Below are 15,313 nucleotides of genomic sequence, written 5' to 3'. Positions count from 1 at the left end.
AGTCCTGGGTGTGGCTCATCAAGACAGAGCAACATCCACAGGTGCCACTTTTGCCTGGATCTCTTTCTAGGAGCTCTGCAGTATATTTTCCTTGTATCTTATTGCCTAAAATTGGACCACATGCCCATTCCTAAATTAATCATTGACAAGAGCAGTGACTACCTGAACAAAATTTTGGTTTGTTAGTAAGGAGAGAGAGGGAAGTAGATCCTCGGTGAGCGACTGTCGTGTACACAGTAGGGAGTATCTTGTTTCACTTTTTGAGCAGCTCAGATTGCTCTTGCCTCTCAGTTCCCGCTGGCCACCACTGTATGTCATCCCTGCTTACCTGGAATATAACTTAACCCCTAATGGATCTTCCAGTTGTTGCCCCTCCAGTCCAAACTGCCTCTGTAGCAACCCATCTAATTGCATGTGTAGTCATATAACTTCCTGATGAAGACAGTTTTCTAGCACCTAAGTAATAAGATCCAACCCTCTGGACCTCTTACCTACCTGTCTAGTCTTGTCCTTCTTCATCTACCTTTCCCACTGTCTGCTTCAACAATATGGAACTAATATTGATGCCCCAAAGTCATCTCATACCTTATCTTCCTGGCTAATTCCAGTTTATTATTCAGAACCTGATTCAGCTAACAGTTCTCCAATGGAAGCCTTCCTTGGTAAAACTAGTCACTCCCTTCTCTGTGCTGTAAGCATAGCTTTCTTTTCACATACCAAACTAGTTCCTGTGTACTGTCTTTCTCCCTTACTGAACTTCTGCTAAAGGTCAAGGAGTAATACCTAATTCTCAAATCTGTAGTGCCTGGCGTAGTAAGCACACACAAAAATTAATTGAAATGCATCTACTGCACATTTACATGGTATGTCAAGCACCAAAATACACTGCACGTTTCAAAGCAAGCCAAGTTTCCCTTTGGTGCTGTTTGTTCATCTCAAAGAATTAAGCAGCGTTCCCTACTGCCCCTACTGTGCAACCCCTCTGAAGACTATCTGCTGCCCTCTAGCTGTTCAAAGCTTTCCCCATCCCAAGGATACCCCTTGCTGAAGGATTTGAGCTGTAAAATAGTCTTCCCTTCTCCATCCTGACCCCTCCTCAACATATCATTCCCATACATCTCAGCAAGAACTGACTCATGGGGAGTACAGGAAGGGGCTGGCTAGCCCTAGACCAAAGAATTCCTGACTTTTAAATTCCCTGACAACCGTTCTCTCTAATGTGTGAGTAAAATTTTAATAGCTTTATTTATTATATAGAAGCACTTTTTAAAACAGACTTTAGTTATACATTTATCACATCTTATCAGTTTCTCTCCCATGATTTACATAGATACCTACTTTACTGTCTCCAATGTGATTGGATTATAAATCAAAGCAAATTATTTCATCCTATTAGATGATGCTGTTAAAATGTTATACTCTTTCCCCCTTCCTCAGGATTCCTGAAAAAATACTATGATATCTACTATTCCTAATCGTGTTACTTATATGCTCTAGACTCTTGGATCTTTTCAGTGGATATTATTAAAAGACTTAATTTACAGGTTTAAAATGCTTTGTTGATACATAAATGAAACGTGTCATTTACTCTTAAATACAACCTACTTTTTAGACTATAAAAGATATTTTTAAGTATTTCTACTATGTATTAAGCAAAATAGAATCCGACTGCTATACAGCTAAGAGCCATCTCTGCCATTTACTAATGTCTGATGATGATCGAAATACAGTCTTCAAGTCTCCTTACCTATTGAATGGGAATAATGATAATTAAGATTTTTGAGAGGTAATAGAATAATGAACATGAAATTGTCATCACATATTGTTGACTCCCAGGAAATATTAGATTCTATTCTCCCCCTTGCTTTCTTCTTACCCCTAAATTTAGGGAGTCTTTTTGAAATTTTCCTTGACTTAAAAAAAAAAAATAAAGCTGGTAGACATTTTGGCCATTGTTTAGCTTCTCAAAATAGCTGAAAAGGCTAATTCAAAGCAAACATTTAAAATGGTGAAAAGTGGCATTAGATCTGATCTCTTATCAGACCCAAATTTATGCTGCATAAATATACAAAGATATATTTTAAAGATAAATTATAAAGGTAGCAGCTCAGTATATGAATCTGAAAGAAGCATGACAACAGGAAATATTTGCATGCTTTCTTTAAAGTACTCTTAACACTCTTCTTCTCTGATAATGTGAAAGATAGAAGTTTGGCTCGGCAGGTTCTGGTTGGAGCTTGAACATCTTCCTGAATCAATTCGTTTGCCTTTGTTCTGTGACCATGGACTAGACCTTTAATCCCAAGCAGCCACTTTACAAACACACTTTGGTTTCATGTAAATAGGTATGTACAAATGTATTACTACCATTAGGAAAGCAACTCAAAGTACACATTCCCCAGACAGCTCAGTAGCAGAACAGAATATTATATCTGAGTACAACCACCAGTGCCACCATCTTGGGAAACATCATCTTGAAAGCTTCAGGTTTTTTTCCTGTGTGTTTTTTGAACTAACCTTGCTTGAGCAAAAAGGTCATGTTACAGTGAATGAGAGACCTACATTTTAAAAATTAATATCCTTCAGTCTGACAGTCATTCAATAGGTATGTTGACGTATATTACCTTTCTGAAAAAGAGAAAATCCCATCAAAAGTCAATGTTCACTGAATGTATCCTCCTTCTATAAACTGTACAGATGTAAGTTGATGCTGTAAGTATATCTGAATCTCATTTACTCTGACTGCTCTCGTTCATTTCACACCAATTCTGTATATCTGATGTCTGAAGATACTAATTTGGATGTGGTTATCAAACTAGTTTCTTGGTATTTTACAATTGTACATTAACTTTTCCTTTGTAATAAAGCATGCTCTCATGGGGAGGGGGAAGGGTAAGCTGTGACAAAGCGAAAGAGAGGCATGGACATATATACACTACCAAATGTAAGGTAGATAGATAATGGGAAGCAGCCGCATAGCACAGGGAGATCAGCTCGGTGCTTTGTGACCGCCTGGAGGGGTGGGATGGGGAGGGTGGGAGGGAGGGAGATGCATGAGGGAAGGGATGTGGGAACAGATGTATATGTATGACTGATTCACTTTGTTATAAAGCAGAAACTAATTAAAAAAAAAAAGAAATTTTCAACTTTAAAAAATAAAAAAAATAAAAAATAAAAAATAAAGCATGCTCTCTTAATGTATACATGGCAAGCTGACAGAAATGAATGGAGGGACTTTGTTTCATTTGTAACCAAGGTCACGATAGGTAATAATTTAATGTTCAGGGAATAGATTTTCTGATTAATTTAGGAACAGAATTATTGACTTATGACCTGATTAACTTATGATAGCAGATTTCAAGGGACTATATATTAATTGTTTCTTGGCTATCTGAATTTGCTAATTTTTTTTCGGAGATCGTGTATTACTTGAATTAAAATGTAGAAATGGTGAATAATAAAATGTCTTAATCACAATAAGGAAAATATAATAAAACTGAATCTTTGACCATTGGAGATCTTCCAAAAATTATTCTGAGATAGAACTATATTGATTTATCTATTATATTAATATCCACATATAGATAGATATGGATGTCATTCCTGTATTGTGAGCTTCTTGAGGACAGGCTATTCATTAATAACTATCTATTAATAAATATATTCATATCTATATTGCTTTACAAAGAACCTAACCCATAATAGAAACTAAATAAATGTTTGTTATATGAATACATGAGGATGGTATACAAACCACGAAAAGTTAATTGAGAATCATATAACTTTTTTAAATGTTAAGCATTTGAGACCAAGAAATGTAAAAGTTATATTCATTACCCTTTTTTCTTTTTTAGCAACTTCGTTGAGATATATTTTACATACCATAAAATTAACCCATTTCAAGCATACAATTCAATGATTTTTAGTAACTTAATTGAGTGATACAACAATCACCATAAATCAATTTTAGAACATTTTCACACATACCGTATTAGGTCCCTCATGACCATTTACAGTTCCCACCCCCAGCCCAGGCAACCACTAATCTCCATTTCATAAAAATGGAATCATTCAGTATGTGGTCTCATGGATGGCTTCTCTCACTGAGTGTAGTGTTTTTGAGGTTCATCCATGGCATAGCATGTGTCGGCGCTTTCTTCCTTTTTATTGCACAGTAGCATTCCATTGAATGGATATAGCTACACATTAATTTTTAAATTTTTTAAAAGAACACACGATTACTTAATAAATGTAACAGATAAACACAGTTCTATTCATTTAACAAGGATTTGTTGAAAATTAAATATGGCCTAAGTGAATACAAATGTAAAGATGATTAAGACTGTATCCAGTCCTCAAGGAAACAAACAAATAAGCAGTCATACGATTCAGAGAGAACTAAGGGCTATTTTGAAATATGAATAAGGCTATGTTAGTCTAAAGAGGAAAGTATTTCTTGGGAGTATTTGAGAACGTTTCTCAAAGAAGTGATATTTGAACTGGATGTGTTCAATTTAATTGGAGGAGATGATAGTCTCTTTGAAAGGAATAATATTTTTAATTCACCCAAGTGTGAAAATACGTATTTTATTCAAGAAACACCAAATTGTCCTGTGTTGTTGAAATGCAGGTCTCAAAGGGGCTATTTGGGGTAGGAGAAGGAGCCAGAAGTATTGCCTGGTACCATTGCCTTGAATCCTGTGCTATAGAGCTTATCTTGATTCTGTGGGTGGTAGGAAGGCATTCAGGGAAAATTATTTCAATTCTTTATTATGTTCAATATAGGACAGATAGGGGAAGGTGGAAAAGAGGGAAAGAGAAAGATACCAAAAGAAAGATAAAGATTCAGCAAATATTATTGCACACTTAATGCACTCTGTTGGGTGCTGATGATTCAGCAGAGGGCAAAACGAAGACCTTGCTTTCATGGAGCAGACATTCTAGTGACGGGGACAGGCAATAAGCTGTTAAACAAATAACTATATCAGTGGTCCAGTAGTATCAAGGAAAAACATTTCAAGCAAGGTAGAGAGACAGGAAATGATGGGGAAGGGATGTGGAATTGATATTTGATTACAGACCCAAAAGCAATGAGGAATTGAACCATGTAAACATCTGGGGAGAGTAAGTGACGGAGAATAGCAGGTATGGAGGCCTGAAGGAGGAACAGGCCTGGAGTGTTTGCACAACAGCACAAAGGCCAGTATGCTTCTGTCTGGCTTATGTTTTAAAACGATCACCCAGGCAGCTGGATGAACAATAGACCATAACCTTGTATGTATTTAATTTCACATGTGTGGGCGCTTGTAGGTAGGATTAATTCCTGGAAGTAGGATTGCCGGGTCGCAGGGCAGATACATTTGTAATTTTGATAGACTTTACAAAATTTCTATCCAATCTCCACTTCCACCAGTCATTTTTTTTCATTTTCATGTCTTTTTAGTATCATTATTTATTTGTTTATTTATTTTATTTTTTTAATATCTTTATTGGAGTATAATTGTTTTACAGTGTTTTGTTAGTTTCTGCTGTAGAGCAAAGTGAATCAGCTGTATGTATACATATATCCCCATATCCCCTCCCTCTTGCGTCTCCCTCCCCCCTCCCTATCCCACCCCTTGAGGTGGTCACAAAGCACCGAGCTGATCTCCCTGTGCTATGTGGCTGCTTCCCACTAGCTATCTATTTTACATTGGGTAGTGTATATATGTCCATGCCACTCTCTCACTTCGCCCCAGCTTCCCCTCCCCCCGCCCCGTGTCCTCAAGTCCGTTCTCTACATCTGCGTCTTTATTCCTGCCCTGCCACTAGGTTCATCAGTACCGTTTTTTTAGATTCCTTATATGTATGTTAGCATACGGTATTTGTTTTTCTCTTTCTGACTTCACTCTGTATGACAGACTCTACCGGTCATATTTGAGATGCCTGTTTCTTCACAGCCTCACCAACACTGAGTGACGCTTTAAGGCGGCGGAAAGTGGTTTGTTTGTTTGTTTGGTCAGAAGCCTCCAAATCAAGATGTTGTCAGGGTTGTATTCCTTCTGGAGGCTCTAGGGAAGAATCCCTTTCCTTGCCCTTCCTAGTCTCCACCTTCATTTCTTGGTTTGTGGCTTCATCCTCCATCTTCAGACCCTGCTGCCTCCCGTTTATAAGGATCCTTTTGACTGCATTAGGCTCATCCAGTTAATCTGGGAAAATTCCTCCATCTCAAGATCCTGAACTTAACATAACCACAAAGTCCCCTGTACCATGTAAGGTAACATTCACAGACTCTAGGGATTAAGATGTGGCTATCTTTGTGGGGGACCATTATTAGCCTACCACAGGGAGATTTGTCATTCATCTGTGATAGAAAGTGCACATACCTTTCCTTATCATCTTTTGTCTTCTATTGTTGTCTGTGGTTCTTTTGCTTTTATTTTTTGCTATGTGGAGTTTATCCTGATCAATTGTGTGAAATGCAGAGCAGTCTTAATTTTCTTCCAGAAAGCTATTCAGTTGTACCAGCACCATTTACTGAAAAGTCCAACTTTTCCCTAAAATATAGTAAATTCCTGTGTATAGTTTGATTGATTCCTGGACTTTGTATTTCGTTCCATCGTTTGTCTATCTAAAAAGTGCACTTTTTTTTTTTAATTACCGAGGCTTTATAATATAGTATCTGGTAGGGCTAGACATCATTACTCTCCTCATCTACCCTTCTTCCCCCCACCTCACCCTACACTGCTCTTCTTTTTCATGGCTTCCTGCTTATTCTGGCTATTCTTCATGCTGTTTCCAATATGAACTTTAGAATCAGCTTGCCTAAGTTGGGGGGGGTGGAGGGGTGGAGGGGTGGTGTTAATTTTATTGGAGTAACTTTATGAGGTTGGATCTTACTATCTTTAAACATGATATGCCTTTATATTTATTTAACTTGCTTTCCTTCAGTAGTATTTTAACATTTTCTTCATATCAATTTTGTACATTTCTAAGTTTATTCCCAGCTTTTAAATCTTTTTTTCATAGATATAATGGAAGAAAAGGCCCTATTTACAATACTTTCTGATTAGTTTTTATGTATGAAAGCTATGGTTACATCTATTATGTTAATTATAAATTATATTGATTTTATATGCTGCTACCTTACTGAATTATCTTCTTGTTTTAGTAGTTTTTTGGTTGAGTTTTGTATATTGGTCTTCCCCAAATACAGTTATACTGTCTTCAAATACTGATAGTTAAACTCTTCTTTTCTAATTTTTATACAGCTATCCTTTTCTTGCCTCTTCTATTACGTTGTTAAATAGCAATGGTATTGTGTTCATCTCTGTCCTGTTCCTGATTTTAGGAAGAAGGGCTCGTGTGTTTCCCCATAAAGTACTTGCTAACTTTTGGGTGATCATGCGTGCTTGTGCACACACACACACAAACACAGGCACCTGTCATATTAAAGAAATATACATCTGGAATGAGGGCATTTTTTTTTCCTTGTTAAAATAGTTCCTGTTTCTGCAGAAACTTCATTATTAGATTAATCTGTGATGGATGAGTTATCATAATTCAAGTATACAGTTCTTATTTTCTATCAACTATTCATTGTCATGCAATAGTAAAAGCATTAAAGATGCAGCAAGCTTACAAAGTACTATTTTCTAAAAGAAATAGGAGGCATTTTCTTCTTTATTATTGTACTTTTGGTTATGCAGACACTTTGATGTTATAAATTTTTATGTCACCCATAAATCTGGTCAGAAATTACTTTTGATTTTGTTGATTAAGTTAAACAGTCTACAGTAGGATAGAGTACGGGGTACAAGTGGTCCAAAGTAAGATAAAAGACTACGATAAAAAATGGTAGATCTTAAAAAAGAAACTGGTTTATGCACTAAACATTTTGTGCTTTGGTCTAATATTAACATGACGTCTGTGTAAAATGACAAAAAGAACCAGTGTTGAATCACATTCGTTATATTTTCAGTCATTCTGCATTATCCCAGATTGCTAAATATGTTCTTTGCATGAAGTTTGAATTACTGTATACATTTAGTGTCCTATATGACATTTTTGTCATTGGTAGAGATTTCAGTAATTAAAACGGGAAACAGGAGCTTAGGTTATTTTCCTTACCAAAACTATGTTCCTTGGAACTACATTACTGTGATGGTTTTCGTGCTCTTGTACATTGGATGTCTTAAGCTGAGTGCAGTTTAGGGGATCCTTTCTATATAATTACAGGAAGGTCTTTCTTTCCTTCAACACTGTGATCTGACCTGTGACAAATCTGTACTATAGTATGTAAATGACTAACAAGTCAACTGCAAACCAACTGAATGTACAAATCTTAGTGCTGGTGCCGAAATCTCTTCAGAATAGTGATCATGATCTCAAAGTTTATTTCAAAATTTGCAAGCATCAAGTGTCAGTCATAATTGAAGATGAAACACTAATGAATTCTCATGCTTTAGGTGTACTTGCTTTTTAGATTTTTTGGTTCTCTGCTATTTTTACCATACTGTTTGATTTAAATTTCCTACACGCAGGACTTCCCTGGTGGCGCAGTGGATAAGACTGCGCTCCCAATTCAAGGGGCCTGGGTTGATCTCTTGTCAGGGAACTAGATCCCACATGCATGCCGCAACTAAGAGTTTGCATGCCACAACTAAGGAGCCCACATGCTGCAACTAAGTAGCCCTGGAGCTGCAACCAAGGAGCCTGCCTGCCACAACTAAGGAGCCCTTGAGCCTCAGCTAAGGAGCCCACCCACCGCAACTAAGACCCGGCACAACCAAATAAATAAATATTTTTTAAATAATAAATAAATCAGTTTCCTACACACTAACTTCATTTGTGCCATTGAAATAAAATTGCTGTATATACATTTAAAAAAAAGAAGAAATACGCATCTGTTCCTGTTTTATTCAGTGCTTTTTTCCCATCAAGAATAGGAGTTGAATTTTGTCAAATGCATCTTTAGTATATGTGGAGAGATAATATGGTTTTTATCTAGGTTTATTAATATGATATTAACTTTACATATTTTAAAATCCATTCTCAGATTTCCAAAATTAAATGCTGTCATTTATTCGCAATGTTTTATGAAGCAGTTTATGCACTGTTTCTCCCCAAGTGGCTTTTTGATTATTAACACAATACTATGTTGCATATTTGTAACTGTTGCTATAAGTGGAACTCTCTTTTTGTTTAAAAGCATGTAAATTTAAGTTGAGAATTTGATCTGACCAATGGGTTGAAGATTCCCTTCAACATGGTGAAAGAGGTGGGGCTAAATCTAAGATCATTTTTTAATGGTGTCTAAGTTTTCTTATTATTTTTTATTTTGTCCCCAAATAATGGTGGAAGGAGAAGGATTTTGGTATGGGCAGCAGGAAGTAAAGTGTTTGGGTTAGTTAATCCTTCTGGATGGGTTCTAATTAGTTTGAGGTTCAAAGAAACACCGTAAAATGAGCATCATTATATATATCACTTCATCATTCTTGTCCTCAGAGAGCTAACTGCCTAAAGCAGAGCTGTCCACTAGGGTAGCCACCAGCTCCTTGTACCTACTGAGTACTTCAAATGTCACTAGTGATGTGCTGTAAGTGTAAAGTATACACTGATTTTGAAAAGTTAGTGTAAAAAAAGAATGTAAAATATCATTAATAATTTTATATTGATTATATGTTTTATTTTATTATAGTAATATTTTAGATATCTTGGGATAGATAAAATGTCATTAAGATTAATGTCACCTGTTTCTTTTCACTTTTTTAATGTAGCTACTAGCAAATTTTTAATTGTATATGGGGCTTACATTATAATTTCACTGGACATCACTGGTCTAGAGTCAGTAGGTATGTGTATGCTTATGCTTACTTAAAGATACTACCATGGGCTTCCCTGGTGGCACAGTGGTTGAGAGTCCGCCTGCCGATGCAGGGGACACGGGTTCGTGCCCCGGTCCGGGAAGATCCCACATGCCGCGGAGCGGCTGGGCCCGTGAGCCATGGCCGTTGAGCCTGAGCGTCTGGAGCCTGTGCTCCGCAACTGGAGGGGCCACAGTAGTGATAGGCCCGCGTACCGCAAAAAAAAAAAAAAAAAAAAAAAAAGATACTACCATGATTTTCATAATGTAAAAAGATGAAATTAAATAAACTACAGTTATGTCTTCCCTTATCATCTTGTTTCTTCTTATGGGAATAAACTTTGATGCATAGTATGATCTAATCATACTCCATTGTAATGGGTTACCTTCTCTCTGATTTTTCTATCTACCTGCTTATAAGAGAATGCAGTTCCTTCACTATGCCCTTGGCATTTTAACATAAGTTAAAGACAATAGGATTCTTGTGTTTTGGAATACTAGCACTTAATTAAGAACTGATATGAATCTAGAAGAGAGTTAGTTTGAAGGTCTAAGTTTCTAATTTTGCCTTATAAGTATATTTTAATAGAAGTTCCCTAGCTCAAAATAAAATTTGCTTCAACATTTCTTTCATTTTTTCCCAATTACCCTAAAAAAGCAGTTCCCACATCCTTAGTTCTCTTTAGGTAGAGGTGAGGATCAGCATCTTTTAGTTCTGTCTTGTTGCAACAGCCTGAGTGTTTTGAATAGTTCATTTCTTAACACTTATTCTTCAAAAACCGAAACAATTAAATTACTCCTAAAACCTTTTTAATCTTGGCTTTTGTTGCAATTTTTAGGAAAATCGTATCACAGATGATATTGGAATATTGACTTGGAAGGAGCAGACTTTTCTCTCCCATGGTGCCTTATTAGCAAAGAGCTGCCAAGCTGCAATGGAATTAGCAAAGCATGATGCTGAGGTTCAGGATATGGCATTTCAGTATGGGAAGCACATGGCCATGAGTCATAAGGTATTTGCATACCCTTTCTATTTTTTCTGTTTTAAACAGCTAAAATGATACACAAGAAACCTTTTACCATTTAATAAACTGCTTTTATATCTCAAAAACTGTTTATTGAGTACATAAAATCTATCATTCCTGGTGGTTATTACATAATATAAACAGTATGATTGGTGAGCACTGCATAATTTTGATAGAAAGCTACAGCTTACTTAAACCATATTTGTGATGTTTGTCTCTTCTTACCACCTGAAAGGGTTCTTGAAAGAACTCTTGCAAATTATTAAATAACATGTAATGTTGCCAGTCACAAAAGGGAAGAATATTTGCATTTTTGTTACAGTTCCCTTATAGCTCCTATGTAAAGCAAACTGTGGAAAGTTAATGAAATTTAGAAATATATGGAGCAAAGTTGAAAGCTTTAATTCCAATAACTGATTCTTTTGAATGGGCATAATGAAATACAAAATGTCTCAAGATTAGCTGTTATTTTGTTACCTCCATGTATATGTAATTTTAAATTCCATTTAGTACATATTTCTTAGATGTCACTTAAATAGCTCATAAGAAGGGGGAAATATATACAAAAATATGTAATATCTCCAGATGAGTTTTTATGTGCTTTATTAAATCTTCGATTAATTTATTTATTATTTGATTATATTTATTAAATAAATAAAATTTCTGATCCTTACCTTGAACTTAAAAAGCAAAATAAAGGCTGCTGCCAAATTAAAAAGGAATATGTTAGGGGAAAACTATTCTAAAAGTTTTTTTAAGATTATTGTTAATCATATGAGCTGTTCTTTTGCTTATTAAAGTACATCTAAAAACTGAGTTCCTTAAGCTTAATTTCTCACTGTAGTAACTGGTGCTTTCTGAACATGACTAAAATATGCCAATGTATGTGCATTTCACTGATTTAACTCTTTTCACTACTCCTTCTAGATAAATTCTGATCTCCAGCCTTTTATTAAAGAAAAGACCAGTGACTCCTTGACTTTTAATCTAAACTCAGCTCCTGTAGTCTTACATCAGGAGTTTCTTGGAAGAGACTTGTGGATTAAGCAGATCAGAGAGGTAAAATGAAATTACTCTTATTTTAGGTACCAATAGTATTTGGTTGATTTTAAAACATAGCTCATTTTATGATGATCTAAGACTAATCAGCCGTATGGAGCATATAGATCAGTCATATACGAGCTTATTCATATAACAGGTAAAATTCTTAATTTATAATATACATTTTTGAGAGGTAAATGTTAGTTAAAAGTTAGAGACTGCAGTACTGTGTTTTCTTATTATCTGAATTCATAGAATACTGCAATACAAAACCTGTGCCTGTGGTGAATACTAATTAACTCAGATGATTTTTTTTTCTAAAGGCTTTCAAAAATTGGGCTATGGTAATAGCACCACCCTTTAACTGATGGCAATTTCCCATATGTAGACTCTAGCACAAGCTGCAAAATTCCAGAAGTTCTGCCTGTCACTTCATTGGGTTATTTTAAAACAAACTTGGATCCTGAATACTCAAGTTCTGAGGCATTATCAAAGGAAAAAAAAAGTATGGTTAAGTAGGAGGGGTAAAGGGACTTGGGTGAATTTTCTACTTTTTTGTGGGGGAAGGAAGGTATGGAAGATGAGAGGGAGCTTTTTTGGGTTTTTCTTAAATCCAGAAACTTTTTTGGGTTTTTTTAAATCCAGGTACAAAAAGTTCTTGCCTTTTTATCCAGAACTTCATGGAATTTATTTAATTTGGTGGCTCTAATTGATTGGGTTAATCTGAGACTGGACATGGGAAAGCACGCACAGCTGAGGCGGACGGAGGTAGATGGCACACTTCAAGTAGAGAGAGCCTAAGATATCTGCTTTTGGAAAGATAAGATTTTCCCTCTCCAACCACTCCTCCCTAATAGATCTCAAAATACTTACAGCCAGCTTAAAATCTGTTATATTCACCAGGTAGAAAATGAGAGGATTCCTTTCTGGGGAAACTGTCAAACCCAGAGGAAAAGCCCTGCAGATGTGGACTTTTGGGGCTCCCTCAGTAAACATGCCGTAACCCTGGCCAGCTGCCTTACAGTGAGGTCCACCAGTTGACAAGCCTCAGAGTATCCAAGGGCACAGAATATCCAACTGAAGTAGAATAGCTAATAAAGGACCACTGGGCATTTGAGAGCAGCCTCTGCTGTGAAAGAACAAGTCAAAATCAAACTGATTAAAAAAAAAAAGGAGGGAACTTAGAGGAAACAGAGGCAGTGCAAGGGGGAAAAAAGACATTTCCAAATGTACTACAATCAATATATTCAGTGAGATAAGATATTAAATCCATGAAATAAGAACAGGTGATATGTAAAAAAGGACAATTCAAGAATAAGAAATCAGAATTATAAAGTATAAAAATATGAAAGCAGAATTTTAAAAAAAATCAGAAGAAGGGGCTTCCCTGGTGATGCAGTGGTTAAGAATCCGCTTGCCAATGCAGGGAACACAGGTTCGAACCCTGGACCAGGAAGATCGCACATGCTGCAGAGCAACAAAGCCTGTGCGCCACAACTGCTGAGCCTGTGCTCTAGAGCCCGTGTGCCACAACTACTGAAGTCCACGCACCTAGAGCCCGTGCTCCGCAACAAGAGAAGCCACCACAGTGAGAAGCCCGTGCACCGCAACAAAGAGTAGCCCACCGCTCACCGCAACTAGAGGAAGCCCTTGCGCGGCAATGAAGACCCGAGACAGCGAAAAATAAATAATAAAATAAATTTATTTTTTTTTTAAATCAGAAGAAGAATAGAAGATATTAAAAGAATCTCCCAGAAAACTGACTAAAAAGACAATAGAAAATAGAAAAGATAAGAAAATTAGAGGACCAATTTGAGAGATCTTATATCTATTATGAGTCCCAGAAAGAGACTTAATGAAAATGCAGGTGTAAAATTAATAAAGAATTAAAAGAAAAGAAAAATTCTAAGAAATGAAGGACCTGAAGGTGTCTCCAAATTGAAATGGCACTCTTTAAATTGTGAATTTTAAAAGACCCACACCAAGTGACATCATTATCAAATTTTGAAACAATGGGGATAAAGAAGAGATCTTAATACTTCCAGAAAGAAAAACCTACGTACAAAGGGTCAAGAATCAGAATTGTCTTAGTAGTGACACTGAAAGCTTCAAGACAATGAAGTAATAACTTCAACATTCAAAGAGAAATTGTTTCCAACTTAGAATTTTATGCCAGTCAATACTATCAAGTGTGATGTTAAAGACAATTAAAGCATAAATAAAGTCTCAAAAACCTTACCTCCTAAGCATCTTTTTTTAAGGAGCTGGTGATGTATTCTATCAAGGGAATAACCAAGAAAGAAAAAGATGTGGAATTTAGGAACTAGGGCATCAGACATAGGTGTGAGATGATGGGAATTCCCAGGACAATGTGAAGGGAAGAATAATAAATAACAAGAATGCCAACAATAAGAGCACTTACTTTGTGCCAGCCACTGTTCTAATGAGAAACCTGAAGCAGAGAGAGATTAACTTGAGCACAGTCACACAGCACTGGTAAGTGGTGGAGCCAGGATGCAAACCCAGGCAGCCTGGCTACAGGGCCCACATCTGTAAGTACAATAACATGCTACATTGTCTCTCACCCATGCAAGTCCTAGGCTGATGGCTCTGCATCCAGGCTCGACTGGGACAAGAGGACAGAGATCTCCAGAAGTAATATCTCCAAGGAAACAATGGAACTGTTGATCCCCTAATGTACTTGGCCATGTTGAGAATTTAGGGACAAATTAATAACAGGAACATAGAAAACTAAGAGTACCAGTTACCACTGCTGCATAACAAATTACCCCAAAACTTAGCTGCTTAAAATAACCATTTTATTATGTTCATGGATTCTGTGGGTCAGGGATTTGGACAATGCACCGAAGGGATGACTGCTCCATGATGTCTGGGGCCTCAGCTGGAAAGAACCAGAGGCTAGAGGTGATTCAGTGATGCTGGGGACTGGAATCATTTGGAGTCTCCACTCACACCTGGCACCTAGGCTGGACTGTCAAGAAAACCAGGCTTCTAAACAATCAGAGTATTCACACATGGCTCCTCCACTTGGCTTGGCTTCCTCACAGCATGGCAGCCTCAGAGTAGTCAGACTTCTTTCTTGCCAACTCAGAACTCCAAACACAAGTGTTCCTTCCAGCAAACAAGGCAGAGGCTGCATCTTCTTTTATGACCAGCCTCTGAAATCACCTGCCATTTTCATGGTCTCCTATCAAAATAGTCACAAGCCCACCCAGAATCAAGGGGAAGGGCTGTATACCTCACCTATCACTGGGAACAATTTCAAAGAATTTGGGGCCCACGTTTTTAAACAGCCACATTAAACATATGATATGAAATGAGGCAGTTCTTAGCTGTAGTGAATAAATTCTTAATGTATAAGAAACAAAATGTAATCACAATA

General features: G+C 36.7%; 1 protein-coding gene across 5 annotated transcripts in view; it reads left to right on the top strand.

Moving 5' to 3' along the window:
* The window catches only part of PDSS2 (decaprenyl diphosphate synthase subunit 2), a 270,988-nt gene that overhangs the window by 207,145 nt on the left and 48,530 nt on the right, over positions 1-15,313 (top strand). For all 5 annotated transcript variants that reach the window (XR_014017210.1, XR_014017211.1, XM_081250994.1 and 2 more), the window contains 2 exons: positions 10,684-10,857; positions 11,797-11,928. Coding sequence is in view for 3 of the 5 variants with exons in the window: in XM_081250994.1 (XP_081107120.1) it covers positions 10,684-10,857; positions 11,797-11,928 (306 nt within the window). In the remaining 2 variants the exon portion in view is untranslated. The remainder of the gene's footprint in view (positions 1-10,683; positions 10,858-11,796; positions 11,929-15,313) is intronic.

Source organism: Mesoplodon bidens, assembly GCF_964165515.1.
Source record: "Mesoplodon bidens genome assembly, chromosome: 12".
Taxonomy (NCBI): domain Eukaryota; kingdom Metazoa; phylum Chordata; class Mammalia; order Artiodactyla; family Ziphiidae; genus Mesoplodon; species Mesoplodon bidens.
This window is presented reverse-complemented; position numbering and strand designations above follow the sequence as displayed.